Source organism: Myotis brandtii, unplaced genomic scaffold (assembly GCF_000412655.1).
Source record: "Myotis brandtii unplaced genomic scaffold, ASM41265v1 scaffold213, whole genome shotgun sequence".
NCBI lineage: Eukaryota > Metazoa > Chordata > Mammalia > Chiroptera > Vespertilionidae > Myotis > Myotis brandtii.
In genome coordinates, this window is record NW_005357962.1 from 184,656 (window position 1) to 207,041 (window position 22,386).

At 45.3% G+C, this 22,386-nt stretch overlaps 1 protein-coding gene across 2 annotated transcripts in view; it reads right to left on the reverse strand.

The window, feature by feature from the left end:
* Nucleotides 1-22,386, reverse strand: part of MAP3K9 (mitogen-activated protein kinase kinase kinase 9) — a 67,888-nt gene that overhangs the window by 18,547 nt on the left and 26,955 nt on the right. The window contains exons 2-3 of one of the 2 annotated variants that reach the window (XM_014539284.1): nt 9,865-10,045; nt 1,779-1,927 (exon numbers count right to left, since the gene is read on the reverse strand). In XM_014539284.1, coding sequence (XP_014394770.1) covers nt 1,779-1,927; nt 9,865-10,045 — 330 coding nt within the window. Of the gene's footprint in view, nt 1-118; nt 264-1,778; nt 1,928-9,864; nt 10,046-22,386 lie in introns of those variants that run through there. The other variant, XM_014539283.1, reaches the window with a different exon arrangement.

Below are 22,386 nucleotides of genomic sequence, written 5' to 3' on the forward strand. Positions count from 1 at the left end.
GTGACTAACACTTCATCTCCTCTTTCAGTAACTGATCCTGCAGAATTGGCCAAAATCTATCAAGTGCTGATAGGAAGGTGAACCGTCTCCAGTTTTGTCCTGGCCAGGGATCACTTACCTTCCATGAGTTTGGCAAAAGGTTCTGGGCATGTAGAAGGGATGGGGAGGGCGAGTTTGTTCATGGCCACTCCATAAGCGACTGCCAGGCCATCGATCCCTCGGAAGGGCACCTCACCAGTCAGTAGCTCCCAAAGCAGCACCCCGTAGCTAGGGAGGAGAAGAAGATGTGATAACCACGGGTGCAACTGCGCTGAAAGAGCTCATTCATGCGTGCTTGCTGAGCATGCCGCGTTCTCTCCAGCACGTAGGGAGACGAACAAAATGGACGTAGTAACGTAATATGAAAGGGGGACCAGAAGGCCTTCTGGCGGGAAGCAAAAACTCTGGAGTCAAGCACCCTTGGTTTCTAAGTCTGCTCCTCAAATTCCTCACCTGTAAAGGGCAAATAACACTAGCACTCTCTTAAGACTCATGATATTAAATGAGCTCCTCTAGTGTTTAAATCAGTGCTCTAGGGCCACAGCTATTTTGTTGTTGTTATTGTTAGTGTAATAAACTGGGAGAAGGGGCAGCCTCCCCAAAATACCTGTTTTTCTGTTTTAAAAAAATTTCGGCTTTAGTCACAAATATAAATATATATAATATATATTTTTTAGCTTTGGAAACACAGAATGCTGACCACTCCAAACAAACAGATTTTTCCCCCCTAAAATCTTTTAAAAGGTTTCTTTAACGCCGCCCACTAGGTTGAATAGATTCCTGCCCCCATCAGTGTGAGCCCTTAACGGACACTGCTAATTCAAAGGGGACGTTTCGCCAGGGTGGCCTGCACCAGCGGAGCACAGCAGATCACCAGCTGTGAGGACGTCAGAGCTCCCTCCCTACCTTGCAAGTCTACATGAAGAATTTCTTTACACAGGTCCTGGAAGCCAGAGAATGAGGAGCACAGAGCTTAGCGGAATAACTATTCTACGAGTTCACAATCAGAACTAGACAAAATACAGCGTGTTTAATCCTTCCAGGAATGAGTCAGGACAAGAAAACGTAAGACCATGAACGGTTGGAACAGTGGCTCTTTTTATATTTTCAACACAAACCTCGAATTTTTTAATATCCATCAGTAATTTACAAACAACAAAAAGTCGTATTAATTTAAAAAAAAAAAAAGAAAGAAAGAAAGAACCCAGTATCTATTTTATCGTGGTACCTTGCATGTGCAGGGTGCTATGCCATTTACAAACACCATCTTGAATCCCTACAACAAACCTGCAAGGTAAGTTTCATCATCATTTTGCAGATGAGGAAAGCAAGCTCTAGAAAGGTTGAGCAGCATATATTAAGGGCATATAGGTACATGAAGTAAGTCATGGTGGACCCTGCACCACCTTTCCATTCTTTTTTTTTTTTATGCCCATCTTTATTGTTCAGATTATTACATTTGTTCCTCTTTTCCCCCCCCCCATACAAGCAGGCTTTAGTTACTAAATTAAGATCTACAGTCACTGGAGAAGGACAGAAGGGACAGCTCTGACATCAACTATCAGGGTGCTAATGTCATCTTGAAGTAGCTCTTCCAACCACCCACAGGATTCCTCCTTGAGTGACTAACACTTCATCTCCTCTTTCAGTAACTGATCCTGCAGAATTGGCCAAAATCTATCAAGTGCTGATAGGAAGGTGAACCGTCTCCAGTTTTGTCCTGGCCAGGGATCACTTACCTTCCATGAGTTTGGCAAAAGGTTCTGGGCATGTAGAAGGGATGGGGAGGGCGAGTTTGTTCATGGCCACTCCATAAGCGACTGCCAGGCCATCGATCCCTCGGAAGGGCACCTCACCAGTCAGTAGCTCCCAAAGCAGCACCCCGTAGCTAGGGAGGAGAAGAAGATGTGATAACCACGGGTGCAACTGCGCTGAAAGAGCTCATTCATGCGTGCTTGCTGAGCATGCCGCGTTCTCTCCAGCACGTAGGGAGACGAACAAAATGGACGTAGTAACGTAATATGAAAGGGGGACCAGAAGGCCTTCTGGCGGGAAGCAAAAACTCTGGAGTCAAGCACCCTTGGTTTCAAAGTCTGCTCCTCAAATTCCTCACCTGTAAAGGGCAAATAACACTAGCACTCTCTTAAGACTCATGATATTAAATGAGCTCCTCTAGTGTTTAAATTAGTGCTCTAGGGCCACAGCTATTTTGTTGTTGTTATTGTTAGTGTAATAAACTGGGAGAAGGGGCAGCCTCCCCAAAATACCTGTTTTTCTGTTTTATAAAAATTTCGGCTTTAGTCACAAATATAAATATATATAATATATATTTTTTAGCTTTGGAAACACAGAATGCTGACCACTCCAAACAAACAGATTTTTCCCCCCTAAAATCTTTTAAAAGGTTTCTTTAACGCCGCCCACTAGGTTGAATAGATTCCTGCCCCCATCAGTGTGAGCCCTTAATGGACACTGCTAATTCAAAGGGGACGTTTTGCCAGGGTGGCCTGCACCAGCGGAGCACAGCAGATCACCAGCTGTGAGGACGTCAGAGCTCCCTCCCTACCTTGCAAGTCTACATGAAGAATTTCTTTACACAGGTCCTGGAAGCCAGAGAATGAGGAGCACAGAGCTTAGCGGAATAACTATTCTACGAGTTCACAATCAGAACTAGACAAAATACAGTGTGTTTAATCCTTCCAGGAATGAGTCAGGACAAGAAAACGTAAGACCATGAACGGTTGGAACAGTGGCTCTTTTTATATTTTCAACACAAACCTCGAATTTTTTAATATTCATCAGTAGTTTACAAACAACAAAAAGTCGTATTAATTTAAAAAAAAAAAGAAAGAAAGAAAGAACCCAATATCTATTTTATCATGGTACCTTGCATGTGCAGGGTGCTATGCCATTTACAAACACCATCTTGAATCCCTACAACAAACCTGCAAGGTAAGTTTCATCATCATTTTGCAGATGAGGAAAGCAAGCTCTAGAAAGGTTGAGCAGCATATATTAAGGGCATATAGGTCCATGAAGTAAGTCATGGTGGACCCTGCACCACCTTTCCATTCTTTCTCTCTAGAATGCCCTTCTACCATGTCTCTGCCTGGTAAACTCTAATAGTCTTTCAAGATCCGATTCAAATGCACCACCATTTATTAATTCATTTTAAACATCTGCTAAATCTTTATTATGCATCAAGTTCAATGCCACACACTAGGATACAGGATAAAAGATACAGATCTTGCCCTGGCTGGTGTGGCTCAGTTGGTTAAGCTGAAAGGTCTTGATTCCCGGTCAGGGCACACACTCAGGTTGCAGGTTCAGATCCCCAGATAGGGTGAGTATGGGAGGCAACCGGTCAATGTTTCTTCTCTCTCACATCAACTTTTTTCTCTCTCTCCCTCTCCCTTCAATAAAAACATATCCTCGGGTAAGGATTAAAAAAAAAAAAATCAGCACTGCGCCTCCTCTGATTCTCGGTTCCTCCTAGTTGTAGAACTTCCACTCAGCCAGCCTTCCTGTGGTTCTGGATGATGTCCGTTTTGTCTTTTAGTTGTATTTTTGAAGTGGTTGTTCGAGGCAGCAAACTCCGGCGTTAACTTATGCCGCCATCTTGGTTTTGCCCCCTTTCCATTCTTTCTCTCTAGAATGCCCTTCTACCATGTCTCTGCCTGGTAAACTCTAATAGTCTTTCAAGATCCGATTCAAATGCACCACCATTTATTAATTCATTTTAAACATCTGTTAAATCTTTATTATGCATCAAGTTCAATGCCACACACTAGAATACAGGATAAAAGATACAGATCTTGCCCTGGCTGGTGTGGCTCAGTTGGTTAAGCTGAAAGGTCTTGGGTTTGATTCCCGGTCAGGGCACACACTCAGGTTGCAGGTTCAGATCCCCAGATAGGGTGAGTATGGGAGGCAACCGGTCAATGTTTCTTCTCTCTCACATCAACTTTTTTCTCTCTCTCCCTCTCCCTTCAATAAAAACATATCCTCGGGTAAGGATTAAAAAAAAAAAAAAAGATGATCTTATCCACGAAGAGATTAATGAGAGGGACAGAAAGACCTTCAATTAGAATATGGAGAAATGAGTCACAACAGAGATACTATGAGAGCACAAAGGAGGGTCACCCAAACCAGACCAGGATGGGATGGAAGATTGCTAAACCTTGAGCTAAACCTTGAATGCTGAGTGAAGGAAGAGTTAGTGCTCCAGAGACAGGGATCAGCACGTACAAGCACATGAACTTGTCTTTAAAGAAGCCCAAGTGGCCTGGCATGGCCCCAAAGAGCAACAATGTGCCAACCCATGAGCCAGGGCAGCCAGGGGATCCCTACAGATGGACCCTCAGAGTGGCCTGGCCAGTATCCTAAGACAATGGCTTTACCCCAGTGACCCCTCCAAACACTTGATATATCTTGACAGGAAAAAGCCTGGTAGACAGTTCCAAAGTCTTGTCTGGACAAGGTGCTGGATTTTAGACTGAGGCTGATGGGAACAATTGGACACGTTAGGAAGCCTTGCCTAACACCTCCAGGTGTTATGCAGCCTTTGTTTGGGCTGCCACATACTGTAGTTGTTTGTTCACCAGCCTATGGGCTCCTAGAGGGTAGGGATAGTAGTGTTTAATCTGCATTCTCAGGGCCTGGCTCAGGCTCTGGTACATAGTAGGCACTCATTTAGTGAGTGAGTTGGTGGAGAGGTGTGGGAGTGAGTGCCTGGTGAGATGGTCCTGCAGGGTGCACAGGGTAACCCTGAGTAAGGCCTGAAAACCACCAAGAACTGCACTGTTATACTTCCTACCAGTCCTTTAATGTGGCCCCCAGACAGAGCTCATGCTGGGCAGCTTTTACCACATAAACTCTCAGCACTGCTGACTGTATTCCTAGGTTAGAGTGACTTTCCTCTTGCCTGCCCTTGGCATTACTGCCCACCTCCACCCCGAGGAAGGAACACCCACGGTCCCAAAGAACTTCTTTCTCCCATCCAGGCAAAGACAAATGGTGTCTGAACCCTAACCACCTGGAAAGACAGTAGAGTTTCAAAGATCCAAACATGCATCCTCCTTGTGTCCTAGCATCCCCCGTGTGACGGTTCTCGCGCGGAGCCCTAGGTGACCCATGGAGAAGTCTCAGGCCACCTGGAAAAGGGAGGAGCCAGGCACCTCTCGGCTGCAACAAGAGCAGCTCTGCTCATACCTGGCCGGCTTCTTTGGGCATCAGCATTCCATTCCATTTGAAGGGCTCTACAACTAAGTGAAATGGGAGGACTACTCCCCAAGAAAGATCGAGACAGACTTCAGTCAAATGCCTGCTTTACCACTTACCAGCCATGTGACCTTGGAAAAGCAAGTTCATGGCTCCAGACCTGTTCCCTCATCTGTACAAAGACGGCCTCCCCTACACCTCACAGAGCAGAGAATAACAACTGCTCCTCATTCAGAAGTCACCACCTGTGGCCAGCAAACATCGGTGCTGCCCTTGGAGAGGGCCTGATGTGACAGTGGCTGGTGGGAGCTGGGGAGAGCCCTCCGTGTGTGGGGAGGGCCTTGTTGAAGGACACCTGCCTCTGGAAGAAGCCTTTCCAGGATGACTCAACCAGTCCGAGTTTCCCTCTGCCAATGTTCCTGTTTATTTTTGTAACAGAAGGTGGGTGATATAAATGAAGTCTTGGTGTTCCTTTCACAGCAATAGAGTCCAAGAAAGAAACTGGAGAAATACACATTAGTTGGGTCTGAGCCCCAGAGAGAGGTGGGCAGAAGCCCACTGATTTACCTCAAGTTTAGTTTAATTTGTTGCCCTCCTGGGATTGACAGGGAAGGTCAAGAGATCCTTCCAAGACCATTTACAAGCAGCCTGGAAGCACCCACTGAAACACTGCCTGGGACTCCCTCCCCCACAGAGAACCGCCAGCTCCCACAGTGCTGCCCTCAGGGAACTCACCCGATGTCATTAATTAGCCACCTCCAGAGGTGTGGTAACCTTCCCCCGTTGGGTATGGTCAAAGGTGGGGGAGGGGTGTTTTATTTTTTTCAACTTGAAGAAAAGTATCGGAGTGGATAGCAATCCTTCCCGACCAAAGGCACAGCAATTCCGCACCTGAACTGGACCAGGACTGTTTTTCTTCTTAACCTGTGTTATCTCTAAGTTAGAGCTAACCTGTTTATTAGGGATAACTGTCAACTCAGGGGTCCATGCCCTAAAGGGAGAGGTGCCCCCTGAATGGGCTCTTGCACTTGGTTATCAGCTGTGACCCCACATTCAGGAACCTCACTGACTGTTTACTAATCTTTGGCAAAAACAACTGAACTTAAAATATGTGAAAACACTTTGTAAATTGTAAAGTAACATTCAATTCTTCTTGTTGTTAGCTGGATCCTCATTCAAAATGATGACATATTTACTAATATATTTATGTAACATATACATTGATATTTTTATTGGCAATAAATACTTCTTGATATGCTCATGCAATATTATATTTAAAAAGTAGCTTAAAAAACAGAATGACCCTATTTTAAGGAATGGGTGGATGAGCATATAAACAGGAATGAGTACACCAAAATATTAATATAGGTTATCTTTGGAAGTAAGTTGTGGGTGATTTTCTTTTTCTTTTTTCTTTGTTTATCCATATTTTCTAATTTTTTCTATAGTGAACACGTTTTACTACTGTAACTTTAGACACTTACAATGATCAATAAAATACCTCCATTTCATCCCACACATGAGATAAACGATGTACGGCATTCAGTATAGAGCCTGGCCTGTAAGCATTCGTAGGCGGTAAATACTGCTACCAGTGTATGTGTGCTGTATGAATAGCAATGGGCACATGTTTTCTTCTGGTAAAGATGCAAGATCATTTGGAGCCACTTAGATGAGCAGGCTTGAAGAGAAAGAGATAAAAGGCTCATTTAATGGGTTCAATAGATGGTGTCCTAGAAAGAAATACTGAAGCATGGAAGCTAAGGAAGCTAGAAAGAAATAGGGTGAATTATGTTTTCAAACCACATTCATCAACCACACTGAGTCAGGAGGCTTGAGCCCCGGGAACAGTCCTAATCCAGAGAGCCACTGGCAGAGCAGACCGTGAGACAAATTCCAAGACACCTCATCCAAAGTTTAGCTCCCAGCTACTCCCTTCAGGTAGTAGAATAACATCATCAGATGCCTCTCACCAGAGGCTCCTCAAGCCTGCTTTCAGGATGTGTGCTTTCAGGGCAAAACCTGGAGCTTAGTCTTGGAACAAGGACACTTTGGGTAAAAGCTGAAAGGTTCTGCCTTGTTACTTCCCTGATGGACAGAGCCCTGCAATGGCCTTGCCCTTCCTTGCCTGGATTTCTATCACTATGAGAAGATCTGACATTAGGCATTTGGGTTTGCTCTTCCCGCTAAGAATGTACCTGGTATCCAGAGGCAACTCTGCCCAAATCATTGCAGCAACAGAAATCTTGGGAATGTGACAATTAATCCTGAGTGATTTTGGGGCCAGGCTGGGAGAAGAGGCTAGCAGGAATGTAGAAAATAGAAAACAATCATGCTACTGAGAAGTCCTGTTGTCCCATGAAGAACGTTAAGATGAAGTTGAGTGTGGCAAGTGGTTGATTGTCCCTTGGAATCCATTCTCTCCTTCTTCCATAATAAGAGTTTTAGCTGGGCACATCGTTGTCCAGCCTACATCTGTCTGCCTCCCTTGGAGCCAGGTGTGCATACATAACCTAGAGCAGGCAATGAGGTGTGCACAGAGGAGATGTGCACAACTTCTGGGTCATCCCCAAATGAAAGACAAACTGCTTGCCATGGATAAGTTCTAGTTCCCCTTCTCTGCAGACTGTAATGCAGAAGCAACAGTCAACTCAGATGTAACCATTCAGGCAAGAACAATGCACTGAGAGACCTGAAAGAACCTGGGTTCCTGAACAATCTCATAGGGCACATCAGTCTGGACTAACTAGACTACTCCTTAAAAGAAATACACTTCTAGCAGCACAATTTACAACAGCTAAGATTTGGAAACAGCCTAAGTGCCCATCAGCAGATGAATGGATTAAAAAACTGTGGTACATCTACACGATGGAATACTACGCTGCTGTATAAAAGAAAGAACTCTTACCATTTGCAACAGCATGGAGAGCATTATGCTAAGTGAAATAAGCCAGTCAGAGAAAGATAAATACCTTGGTGGTTCCTCAAAAAGTTAAACATAGATTTACCACGTGACTCAGCAATTTTGCTCCTCAGTATATACCCAAGAGAACTGATAACATATATGTTCACACAAAAACTTGTACACAGATGTCCATAGCAGCACTGAGCCCAAAAGTGGAAACAACCCAAATGTCCATCAACTGATGAATAATGGATAAACAAATTGTGGTATATCCATAAATGGAATATTATTCAGCTATAAAAGGAATGAAGTTCTGACGCATGCTAACACATGGATACACCTTGAAAACATTATGCTAAATGAAAGACGCCAGTCACAAAAGACCATATATGATATGATTCCATTTGTATGAAATGTCTGGAATAGCCCCCTAAAGACAGAAAGTAAGTTCGTGGTTGCCAGGGCAGATTAGGAAATGACTGCTAATGGGTATCAGGTTTCTTTTTTAGGTAATAAAAATATTCTGAAAATAGATAGTGGTTATAGTAGGTTGAATGGTGGCCCTAAAAAGTTATGTCCATGTCTTCGTACCCAAAAGCCTTATTTGGAACAGAATCTCCCCTAGAGTCTCTGGAGGGGGTGTGGCCCTAGGGCCACTAACTGTAGACTTCTGGTCCCCAAACTATAAATTTCTATGGTTTTAAGACACCAGGTTTGTGGTAATTTGTTATAGCAGCCCTAGGAAACTAATAACAATGGTGACTGGTATAACACTTTGTAAATTTACTAAAAACCACTGTCATACTCTTTAAAGGGTAAATGTGACTATCTCAATAACGCTGTTATTAAAAATACACACACATACATACAAACACATAAGCTCACTTTACAACACATCAGGAAGCAACGACTTCACAGACTGAGGTACAACGATAACCTATAGTCCTTCCTTTTGCGTACCAAGGTGATGCCCAGTCTCACAGCCACGGGCTGCATGCTCTGTAGATGCTCCTCCTCTTTTCCTCCCATCAGTGGGGACAAGAGTTTTAGATCCATATGTTCACACAAAAACTTGTATTCCTCTTAAAAGGAATACAAAAGTGACCTCGTGGGCTGATATTTATTAGGCAGATGGCTGGTCCAATCTGTGACTAGGCATTTCTGGGCACATGCTTGGACTTCTTTTCCTACTCCTCTCTCCACATTCAACAGATAGACTAAAAAGGTTAACCGGATAACTGGAAAGGATAATTTCCAGCCACCAGAAAAAAGAGACAGCACAGTGAATACTTATCGTCCCAGGAGCTTATAGTGGGGACAAGTCCAGCAGTAAGAGCACTGTCGCTAAGCAAGCCAGGGTGACCCTGGTGAAGGTTTCCAGGAGTGACGGAGTGCCCTCACCCCCTACAGTCAGCGATGGGAGTGCACACTGCCCCTGGTCTTCCCTAGGCAGCAATCACCGACAGAGAGGGGCCTGCATAGATGTGCACTTGCCACAGCACTGGAGGGACTTCTGGCAGATGAAGGCATTGGAAACTGTCCCCTGGCAACTCGGGAATTGGTGTAGATTGCTCTGAAAGGGTCACTTAGACCTACTTGAGGTTCCTGGGCATCTGTGCAACCTCAGTTCTCCAAGCCCCGAAGCGTGCGTGCAGCCAACACAGACCCGGGGACACTGACCTTGCACCCTTGAGCCTTACCTCCACACATCGCTGCCTTTGGAAAACATGGAGGCACGAATGACTTCGGGGGCCATCCAAGCATACGTCCCTGCCGCGCTCATCTTGGTGGTCCGGTGCCATTCCCGAGCCAGGCCGAAGTCAGTGATCTTCAGAATCTTGTTGCTCAGGTCTCCATTCTCCACCTTCTGGAGGATCAATACTGGGCCAGGAAAGGAATACAAAGAAACCAGAGAGTCTGCATTAGTCACAGGGCAACCACCAAATGCAGAGCCCTCGGGGACCCACCGTCCTCTCCTGTGCAGGCTCCATCATGCAGCTACCACGGACCGACTGATGGTCGGAGCCGTCACTCCTACGAGGCACCATTGTTATGCCACGTCTTTTATCAGCATTATCTCCAAACCACACACGGCCTTATGAGGTGGGTACTCCTGCCATCTCTGTTTCACAGAGGAAACTGAGGTGAGGAAACTGAACTATGGCACCATTAAATTTTCCAAGGCCACCCACCAAATAAGCTAGGACTGAAACTCAGGCAGCCTGACTCAAGAGCCTTCTCTCTTAATCTTATAACACATGCCCATTCACCCCCTAGGGAAGGAGCTGAGGCCACAGCTGACCCCTCTGAAGAGGGGATACTTGGGCTTTCTGTCGGCCAGAGCACCGCTGGGCTATAGCCTAAACTTCATGGTACATGAATAATATCTAAATAACACTATCATTGAAAATACACACACATACTAGTACATACAAACGCATAAGTTCACTTTACAACACATCAGGAAGCAACGGCTTCACAGACTGAGGTACAAGGATAACCCAGAGTCCTTTCTCAGCCCACAAGGAATGGAGGTGCATGTTGGATCTCCAAGGTTTCGTGTCTGGACAGTCTCCATGAACCAACTCAAGGTACTTTACTTAAGCTCATAAGAAAACACATTTTGGGACACAGAGATTTCCCCTTATTCCAGGAACTCACCCCCTCCCCATTGGGAAGTGGCTGGCAGGGTCAGAGGGTACACACGCGTTCACACCCATGATGTTCTCTATGAACATGGCCAGGAAGGAAGAACTGGTGGCTGAACTGGTTATACTGGGCCGTCTCCCAAGCTCTAACGCCAAAGCATCTCGGTGTGGGAGCCATCCTGGCGTTCCTCGGACAGCAGCTGAGCAGCCACCTCATGCACAGGAAGGTTTCAGAGATAAGTGTGCCCTGTGGGAGCCAATCTCCCCCAAAAGAGCAACCAGGCTAATTGACTGCAGTGCTGTAAGCTAAGCCAAGGAACTCCGCCGGAGGGGGCAGCGAGTGAACGCCCTGGATCTGTGGAGGGCAAGCCTCCATTTTCCGAGTGGGATGGTTCCGCAGGCCTGGGGCAAACACAACCGCTCGGGGGCCAGACACTGACCACAAGGAATTCAGAGTTCTGAACACAGGATTCCAGGGAAGGAGGAAGGCTTCCCTGCCACTCAGGCTGGGGAGGTGTTAGGGCAAGGGCCTTAGGCAGGTCCTGCAGGCATACAACTGTACTTTTCCTGCCATGCTACCCACCCCCAGCCAGTGTCCAACTGTTACCACATGGAAAGGATGGGGGCCACCGATCTCCAAGCCCTATGTGGTTCTCAGAAAATCATCAGTAAAGAGGGTTTACAAGCAGCCACGGAGCTGGAGGCACAAAAGAAAACCGTGCCAGCCACTCCCTGAACCTAATGGACTAAGTCTCCTTCCTCCACACCCTCTCCCCTGACATGGCCCGCCCCACTCCCTGCTTCCAGCAGCCTGAAAGGGTCCAGGCCTCTGAGTGCTGGGCAGATAAAAAAAAGAAAACAAAAAAACCTTTCTTCATGTCATCTACTAAAAATCTTTCCAGGCCCTAGCTGGTTTGGCTCAGTGGATAGAGCGTCGGCCTGCGGACTGAAGGGCCCCAGGTTCAATTCCGGCCAAGCGCATGTACCTTGGTTGCGGGAACATCCCCGGTGGGGGGTGTGCAGGAGGCAGCTGATCGATGTTTCTCTCTCATCGATGTTTCTTAACTCTCTATCCCTCTCCCTTCCTCTCTGTAAAAAATCAATAAAATATATATTTTTTAAAAATCTTTCCAGGTTCTTCTATGCCCCTCTCTCTCTCTCTCCTTGGACAGAGATAGCGGACGAATGTGCACTCAGGTTGCGGACACTAAAGGAAGTGACAGTACAGAAGCCCACTGAACCTCCAAAGAGGGGCCACCAGCTGCTGGCCGTTTCTCCGGAGTCATCCTTAAATCAAAGGTTCAGAGAGAACCCCCCTTTTCATAGGCAACGGGGTTTAGTCCTGTTACCCCAAATCTCCAGGTGGCTGGCCCAAGGCACAGCGGGGAGGAGGGTAAGAGTTCCATGGTACATGACCAGCCAGTGTGGCTCAGTGGTTGAACATCAACCTATGAAGCAGGAGGTCAAGGTTTGATTCCTGGTCAGGGCACATGCCAAGGTTGCAGGCTCCATTCCCAACTGGGGGTGTGCAGGAGGCAGCTGATCAATGATTCTCTATCATGATTGATGTTTCTCCCTCTCTGCCCCTCTCCCTTCCTCTCTGAAATCAATAAAAACATTTTTTTTAAAAAGAGTTTCACGGTACATATGCACATGGAACCAGCTAAACTTCCTCATACTCTATGCTGGAAGGGGAAGCAGAGAAGTTTGGATTCTGTTACAGGAAAAGGATTTTTAGCCACTGAATGGCATACTGAAGACGATGTTTAAAACAGACTAGTCTGTCAGTTGGTTTAAGAGGGATGGCAGAATGATGGAGATGGGGCAAGAATCAGCCCGAATAGACGGTCTGCATCTGAATGCCTACAGATAGTGCAGGTCCAGCCCCATTTCACCTAATCCCCACTGCTCCCTGCTGCCTCACACCCAGCTGACCTCAAATATTTATCCCAACAGGTTGGGCCCTGAAGGCATCTGAGTTAGAAATCCCTGGTGTCCTGCCCTCAGCCACAAGGAGAAGTGTAATTAGAAGCCAGTTAATAAACCTGGCAGATGGTTACAGGCAAGGATTCTCACAGTGTCCTGACATACTGGTATCAACAAGTCTCTATTACTAGTAATAATTATGGTTACAAAGTTTGTAAAAGCTTTACCTTTCTCTGGAGTTTTAAAAAAATTGAAATGAAATTCACATAACATAAAATTAAAACTTTTAATGTGAACAATGCAATGGTACTTAGTACATTCACAATGTTGTACAGCCACCACGTCTATCTAGTTCCAAAATATTTTCATCACTCTTCCAAGGAAACCCCATACTTATTAAGAAATTGTTTCCCATTCTCCCCTCCTCCTAGCCCAGTGATGGCGAACCTATGACACCCGTATCAGAGGTGACACGCGACTCATTTTTTTGGTTGACTTTTCTTTGTTAAATGGCATTTAAATATATAAAATAAATATCAAAAATATAAGTCTTTGTTTTACTATGGTTGCAAATATCAAAAAATTTCTATATGTGACACGGCACCAGAGTTAAGTTAGGGTTTTTCAAAATGCTGACACGCTGAGCTCAAAAGGTTCGCCATCACTGTCCTAGCCCCTGGCAACCACCAATCTGCTTTCTATCTCTGTGGATTTACCTATTCTGGATACTTCACATAAATGGAGTTCTATAATATGTGGCACATATGGTTACTGCACTTAGCATGTTTTCAAGGTTCATCCACATTACGGCTTGTGTCAGTGCTTCATTCCTTTTATGGCTGAATAATATTCCATTGTATGGATATACCACAATGGAATATTATCCATCTGTCCATTAACAGGCATTGGGGTTGTTTCTATCTTTTGATGATTGTGAATAGTGCTATGAACATGTGTGTACATATATTTTTTGAGTACCTGTTTTTAATACTTTGGGGTATATACCTAGGGGTAGAATTACTAGATTATATATAGCTACAGGCCCGGTGCACAAAATTCTGCACTGGGGGGGGAGGGGTCCCTCAGCCTGGATTGCGAGAGGGCACAGGCCAGGCTGAGGAACCCTGCCAGTTCACGATCGGGGCTGAGGAGGGACACAGGAGGTTGGCCACCAGGGAGGGATTGCAGGAGAGGTCCAGGGTGTATCCGGCCCATCTTGCTCAGTCCCGATCGGCCAGACCCCAGCAGCAAGCTAACCTACCAGTTGGAGCGTCTGCCCCCTGGTGGTCAGTGCACGTCATAGTGACTGGTCGACCGGTTGACTGTCTGCCCCCTGGTGGTCAGTGCACATCATAGCGAGCAGTTGAGCGGCCTTAGCATATCATTAGCATATTACGCTTTGGTTGAATGGCCAACCAGATGACTGGACACTTAGCATATTAGGCTTTTATTATATAGGATTCTATGTTAAACTTTTTAAGGAGTACCTGTGCATCATTCACAGACTCCCCACTGCCCCATCCTATTGTAGTTGGGTGCTGGGGGCGTCTTCCCAATGTTACCTATCCCTGGGGAACTAAGGAGAGCCAAGTGTATAGCAGGGAGGATAACGACACTGGGGAAAGAGGAACACCTCAGCCAGGTTCACTAGTGACTAACACGTCCAGCTGGTGCTGGTGGGGGACACAGGAAAGATAAGCTAGTCTTCCTTATCTCTCAAGGGCCTCCCAAAAGCTGCACGGAAAGATACATGAAAAAACTGAACATCAGGTCAGGACAAAGCGTACACCAATAAGGACTCAGGTTTGGTACAGTCTCTAAGATAATCATAGTTTTCCAAACCTCAGTAACTCAAGAACATTACCTATATACCATTTACTTTATTTTATCTTATCTTATTTTTTAAAATTGATTTCAGAGAAGAAGTGAGAGGGAGAGAGAGATAGAAACATCAATGATGAAAGAGAATCATTGATTGGTTGCCTTCTGCACGCCCCCTACTGAGGATCAAGCCCACAATCTGGGCATGTGCCGTTGACCGGAATCAAACCTGGGACCCTTCAGTCCACAGACCGAGCGAGGCTCTATCCACTGAGCCAAACCAACTAGAGCTTAATGTTTTTCTTTAATTACTTAAAGAAGAAATTTTGTATCATAACAAATGGAAAAAATATTCTAAATATTAGGTACAAATAAATAAAATTAAAATAACTTATTAGTTTCAGCAGATCCTGCTACTGGTCAAAGTTCTGAGCCTAAGGCCTGTTTCTTGGTTAGAAAGAAAAGATTAGACATGTTAGAGAGGAATAAAGGCCTACTAGCACTGGAATGAGTGAATATTGAGTGGTTGAATGACTTTCTATGGGAGTCAACAGTATTTAATACAAACCATCTAAAAGGGCCTCAAGGCCATCCTCAGCTAGGATATCAGGGGGAGAAATGAGCCAATGAGCCGGGTAGGATGGGGACAAAGGCTTTGTGTAATAATCTCCTATCATTTAGCTGGAGGCCAGGCCCTCAAAACTCAGCAAAATTGAGGAGACTCCCCCATATCTGAATGGCAAATGATGACTTATCATTTTGAGATTTCGTATTTATTATTCACCTTCATTAGCACAAGGGGCTCAGATTTGCTAAATGCTCAGCTTGGCACCGAGGCTCCCATCCCCATTTGGTTCAACTGATTCCCCATCATCTCTCCCAGATTAAGCAATTGGTCTAACTCTGGTTAGAGTTAGGTTTTGCTTGGTTTAGTCTTTTTTATCTTAAGTTTATTGTCAAATATGTATACATATAGAAGAATGTATATAAAACATGTACTAGTATTATGGTTTAAAAAAATAAGATGAAACCCATCCATTCTCTTAGAAGCTCCATGTGTCACAACCCCTTCCCTCTCCCCAGATGTCACACAATCCTCTGTTATTCATTCCTTTACTTCTCTTTGTAATATTACATCCTATGTCTATATCCCTAAATAAGATATTGTTTAGTTTTGAAAAAAGTGAGACAAGCACAAATGTAGCTTTGTGTAGTAGTTTCCTAGGGCCATCATAAGAAATTAACACAAAATTGGTGGCCTAAACAAAGAAACTTATTCTCTCTCAGTCTGGAGGCTAGACTTCTAGTCCAAAATCAAGGTGTGGACAGGGCCACGCTCCCTCCAAGACTCCAGGGAAGATCCCTCCTTGCCTCTTCTAGCTTGTGGTAGCTGCCAGCAATTCTTGGCGTTCCTTGGCTTAGGGTGGCATGACTCCAGTCTCCTCATGTGGCCCTCTGCCCTCTGTGTGTCTGACTGTGTCTTCACATGACATTCTCAACTCTGTGTGTCCATGTCCATGTCCCTCTTCTTATAAAGACACCAGTCATTGGAGTGAGGCCATCCTCGCCCAGCATGACCTCATCTTCACCTGATTGCGTCTACAAAGACCCTGTGTCCTATAAAGGTCACATTCACAGGACAGGCCACCAACATATCTCGTTTAGGGGGACACAATTCTACCTGAAATACTGTACAACAGGAAGAACACTGCCTTTGCTAGAGGAAGCCTCCCAGGAGGTAATTAGCGAAACAGAGAGTTTGGTTGTGGTCCCAGAGAATTGCCAAGAGCCCTTCCTGGGAAAGCTGATGAGCAAGATCATAAATGAGTCCCAACAATATTGGGTAGGTGGCCACAGCGGGGACAGCTGGCAGTGCGGTCATGGGAGAAGGTGCAAATACTGGACATGCCTCGGGACTAGGGTTGCAGGAGTGAGCTCCTCTGATGTTCTGTTTCTAAATTCACTGGGGCCTGCCTCTGGTTCTCAGGATCAGGGAAAGAATACACTCTGTCTCTCTGGTCAGCAGAGCAAGGAGAGGTGAGCAGGAGCTTACTCGGCACATGAGCAAGACAGCCAAGTGCAGATAGGAATCCGGACCAGGCTCCCCCAGGGAGTCAGCCTCAGGCTAAAGAGATGGAACACGGGCAGTAGGTAAGTAGGTAACGACAGCCCCTTCCCCCACTGTCCATCCTCTTTGTCAAATGCACAACTGTTCTCCTGGGATCGCCCTTCCCAGTCCTCGGGGATTTCCCTGCGCCTCTCTCCGGTGTTATTTCCTGTGCCCTACACCGCACTTTCTCCTTTGGCTGGTTTCTCCTCTTGCTTTGGTGGTGTGTGTTCTCCTTAGAAAGAGGAAAGTACTTTTTTTGTTAGAAAATTATCTATTCCATCCCCATACTTGGTATAACAAGGACTGGAGACTTTCCTTCATAAATCTGAAGGCATCATGCATTATATTCTTGCTTCTAGCACTGCTGTTAAGAAGCCCGCAGCCACGTTGCTTCCTGATGCTCTCTGTATGCGATGTGTCTTTTTCTTCCCGGATATGTCAGTCTCTTCTGATCCCCCCCTCCCCCAATTCTGAAATCTCAGAGGGTGGGAATCTAGTGAATACTTTCAAATCTGAACACTCGTGTCCTTCAGCTACAGGGAATTTTCTTGAAGTATTTTACTATTAATTTCCTCCCCTACTTATTTCCTCTTTCTCTACAACCTCTAACCAGATAGTGGGCTTTTTAGGCTACTCCTCCAATTTTCTTATCTTTCTCTTCTACTTTTTCCAGTTTTCTTTCTTTTTCCTCTTTTTTCTGAGGCATCATCACTTTATCCTCTAACCCTTCCATTGGGTTTGTCGTTTCCCTATCATGGTTCTAATTTCTAAGAGAGAGCTTTTTGGTTCACTGAATTTTTAAAAAATTGAGTGGCAAGCACAAATGTAGCTGTGTGACAGCTGTTTAATATGGGCACAATATCTTTTCTTTTACCTGCGTGTATTACAGATGGTTCTTTTTAATTTCTCTGTTTTCTCCCAATGTTGTTTGTTCCAGTTACTTTTTCTCCTTGTGCTTTGGTCTCTAAAGTACTTTTGTTCAGAGCTGTAGTAATCTTTAGTTGTCTGTTCATGATTAAGAACCAAATTGTGCTTAGATTTTAAAGGTATATACTGAAATATTTACCAAATTTTTTTTTTCAGGATTTCCCTCAAAATAATCAAGGATGGGGAATGAGTGGAGTGACAGAAGATCTAAGATTACCCACAAGTTGATCATTGCTAAAACTGTTTGAGTACATGGGAGTTCATTATGTCATTCCCCTTACTTGTGTATATGTTGTCCATAGTAATAAGGGGGGAGAGTTTCAAAAGCTGGGTAGAACCTCTAAGCACACAGGAGGAATCTGTCAGCTTTGAACTTCACTGTAGGGAGGTCCAGATGAGCCTAGACAAGAATATCTGAGGTCATTTCTCTTGAGCTGGTCAGTTCCCAGAGGGCAGTACTATTACAAACTGCTAGGAAAACAAAGGTCTGGCTGCCAGTGAGCTGGGAATCAAGTCATGAGGAGGGCGAGGTGGTCTCAGAAGACAGGCTTCTGTACAGAAACAGTGACTTCATCTTCATCCCCTTTTTTTATTTTTTAAAAAAATATATATTTATGGATTTCAGAGAGGAAGGGAGAGGGAGAGAGGGAGAAACATCAATGATGAGAGTGAATCATTGATCGGCTGCCTCCTGCACACCCCTTACTGGGGATCGAGTCAGCAACCCGGGCATGTGCCATGACCTCCTGGTTCATAGGTCTACACTCAGCCACTTAGCCACATTGGCCGGCTCCTCTTTCCATTTTTTAGAATAAAGTATCCACACTCTCCATATACTTAGTGTCCCCCAGTTCAGAAACTGCTTCAACCCTACCAAAGAAAAGGCAGTCAGGTGGCTGAATGGGGAGCAAAAGGAAGCGGTCCATGGACCCAAATGCATTTCTTACCATGGATACCCAATCTTTTTTATTTTAGCAACCTCTCCTCCCCCAGTTCACCCCAGTTCCTGGGGTACCTGGTCCTGGTAGCTCCTAGACTTTTAAGGAATCTGTGATATAAACAGATTGGTCCTTTGCTTTCCTCACTGTCAGCTTAAAATTATCCCTCTCAAATGTGCTAAGTCAATTACCACTCATCCACCCGTTTCCCAGCTTCTGAAAGTTTACTGCTGTTATCTCCTCTCCTGTCTGCCTTGTGAGTTCCTGGAGTTTCAGCTGGGTTTCAAGAGAGCACAAACAGCTGTAGTATTTGTATGTATTCAACCTGCCTCCTTAGCCTGGAACCGGCCCTTGGTTTGTTTGTTTTCTTGAGTAGGGAGCAGGACCAAGTACAGTCTGTATCCAGAGGTGCCCTGCAAGGGCTTCCCACTTTCCTTGGCTGGGTTCTTCCATCCCCCAATACGCAAATTCTGTATTCCTGCTTGTTCCTGCCAAAGCTCAGATCAGCCTCCGTGTCACGGCATCCCCTCCCACCTCAATAAGAACAATTTCTGAGCTCCAGCAAAGAGGGAAGAAAAGAGCAACAGATGAAGACCCAGAATGTCTGGTTCTGGCTCCACCACTGTGTGATCTCCACCAGAATCCCGTTCCCCCACCTCTGACCTTCTCTGTAATTCCCAGAAAGTAGTGTCAGTCTTTCCTGGGCCCAGCCAAGCTCCACCACCCATTTGAGCTGCAGAACAGCTCAACTCAAAGGCAAAGAGAAGTTAGGTAGAGGATTCTACCACAGAGAAAAGCTCCGTAGACACAGCCAGGCCATAGAAGCCTGAGTCAGCACTGGAGACTTTAGCTTCCTGCAGCTCGTCCTCACCAGTGGAAGAAGAAAGACCTCAGGCTCCAGCCCCACAGGCCGGACTCCCCATTGTGCTGACTCAGCAAGAGCCACATGGAAGAGCCTATCTCATGGACCACTACCATGCAGTGAAGACACAGCCAGAAGGCATCCCCCAGCCTCTCTTGGCCCCTGGCCCTCAGCTCACTCTGTCCCTCCCTGCAAGGCCAAGAGAGGCCAGACTTGCTTACAGAGGCAAATGATTCACCACCTAGACTCCCCGACTCTCTGCCTCAGCAAAGGTGTGGTGCTGCCTGGAGACAGCAGGGAGATGCCAGCAGCCACTAAGGCCCCAGCCGGGTTCAGCAATGTCAGCAGAGCTGCACCAAGTCCACTGGCACAGCCAGCGAGGCTGTGCTTCCCAACAAACACTTGGGCCCAGGCAGCTAGCAGGACCTGTGGGAAGATCTACAGACGAGTAGAGAGAACTGGGTCTTTGAGGACTTTGGATCTACCTCCTCTTCTATAGAAGAGGAAACTATTGGATGTGTGCAATGCAGTCCTGGAAAAGCCAGAGGACACTCAGCACAGTGACCTTGTCCTGTGACCCGAGCTAGAACAAAGCTGAATTACAATGGCCTCCTTTCCTATACCTGTAACCTGAAGAGGCATATAGGTGCTCAATAAAGATGTCTTGAATGAATGAATGAATGAGTGAATGAATACATATCATCCCAAAGGTTTCTGATTGAATCAGCTAAGGCAGTGGTCCCCAAATACCTATCTGAGGGCTGGCTACATCAGAATCACCAAAGAAACTATAGCAATGATGCCTAACCTTTTAAAATATGTCCTTTCATCCTTAAACAATGTTATTATGATGGCAAATGTACTTTAGTGTGTGTCAATTAAGAAGAAAACAATAACCAGAGCTAATGTTTATAAGGGCCTTAATGTGTGCTGTGCACTGGACTAAGTGATTCACCCATAATCTTACTTCTCTCCACAATTCTGGAAAGCACTTTCAGATGAGGAAACTGCAGTCCAGAGAGGCTGGTCCACAAGTGGGAGGAGGCAGTGCCAGGACATAACCCAGGTCTGAATGAAATTACAGTCGGGGCCACAGGTCACCATACCAAATTAAACCCCAATAAGAAAAGCACTTTTAAATGTATTTGTATTTTATGAACACAGCAGCACCTACACACGTGTGAAAAACAGACATATGAATACTTGCACTTTCTATGAACATGTTTAGATTTAAAGACACCTTGCAGTAATCCCCTCCTCAGGGGTCGATAGCCCATCACTGGGAACCACTGAGCTCAGTGCCTAGAAGCCCATTATGCAGAAAGCAGCAGGATACTGCCTCCCGGAGAGGATCTACCTGTCTACCCTCATCTCACATCCAAGCAGGTGTCACCAAGCCTCCAACTCCAGAGGAGTGGATGGGAGAGAATCTCCAAGGAAGGGTTAAAACAGAAGGACAAAGTCAGCAAGTTCATGAGAAAGACAAAACAAGTTGAAAACACAGCAGAAATGAACTGCTACATTAGCAATCCTGGCAACATGTTGTGGAAGGACTAACGGGATTAATGATAGGAAGAGAGCCTGAAATCTGTGACCCAGACTGCTAGTCGCCCTTCAATGGCTATTCTCCCCTCCTCCCATAGTAACAGAACCCGCAATTTCAAGATGGGCATCTGGCCACCTCTAACACCCATTACATTTCCCTTGTCCCTAGTATAGCCAGGTGACTAAGATGTATCCTGTGGCTGCTTTCTGTAACACTGTCTTAAAAGTGCCAGCTCCAGGCCTTTGGCCCTACTTCTTCATCCCTTCTTACCCTGTGCTGCCTGGAACATGAATGTGATAGGTGGGGGACTAGCTACCAGTTGGGACCATGAGGGTAAGAACATGCCCAAAAGTTGGCATAGCTGTGAACGAGAAGAAGTTTAGGGCTTGTAGAACAGAGATGCCATGCCAACCATGGACTGTTCTTGCCAGACTTTTATGTACCAAAGGACCAGACTTCTTATTTCAGCCACTAGAGACTGTGAGTGTCCACTCCTGGTAGCTAACTTATACAAAGTCAAATTCCACTCCTACAAAATCTCTATAGCCCTGGCTGGTGTGGCTCAGTTGGTTAAGCATCAACCCATGAAGCAAAGGTTGCCAGTTCAATTCCAGGTCTGGGCTCGTGCCCAGGTTGGGGGCTTGATCCCAGGAGGGAGTGTGTAGGAGGCAAGTGATTGATGTTTCTCTCTCTTTCTCTCTCTCTTTCTCTCTCTCTCTCTCTCTCTCTCTCTCTCTCTCTCTCTCTCTCTCTCTCTCTCTCTCTCTCTCTCTCTCTCTCTCTCTCTCTCTCTCTCTCTCTCTCTCTCTCTCTCTCTCTCTCTCTCTCTCCCTTTCCCTTCTTCTCTCTCTAAAATCAATAAAAACATATTTTTTTTAAAAATCTCTTTACAGCAAAACAGCAATCCAAAATTGAAAATATAAACCAAAAGCAACATTCCAGCCAATAAAGTCTCCAAGCAATAGAGCCAAAGATTTGGATGGCCTCTCCAAGCTGTTATAAAATGAATCAACTTGAAACATGTTTCAACTGCATATTTTTAAAGTAGTATGTCATGTTTTATAACAAGTGTTGGCTTAAATATTTCAAAAACAAAAGGCCACATGTATGGAGGGCCTACAGGCAGTGCGCTAAGTACAGGGTGTTCAAATATAAATTAAACCAGTACCTCCCCTCAAGAAGATCACTAGCTAGGAGGAAGGCTCAGGGAGTAAGAAAGGATAGAGCAGGAGACCTTTGATTTTTGTTATAAACCCTGTGATATAACTTCGCTTCTAAACTAAATATTATACATGTGTGACTTTAAAAATACATATCAAAAAGATGTAGCAGGCAATTTAATAATATATGTGACTATATTAAAATAAAACAGTATAAAAAAAGACATAGCTTAATCATATTTCTTTTTGTTGAGAATATGCTGTCTGTCCATCTATCTATCGGT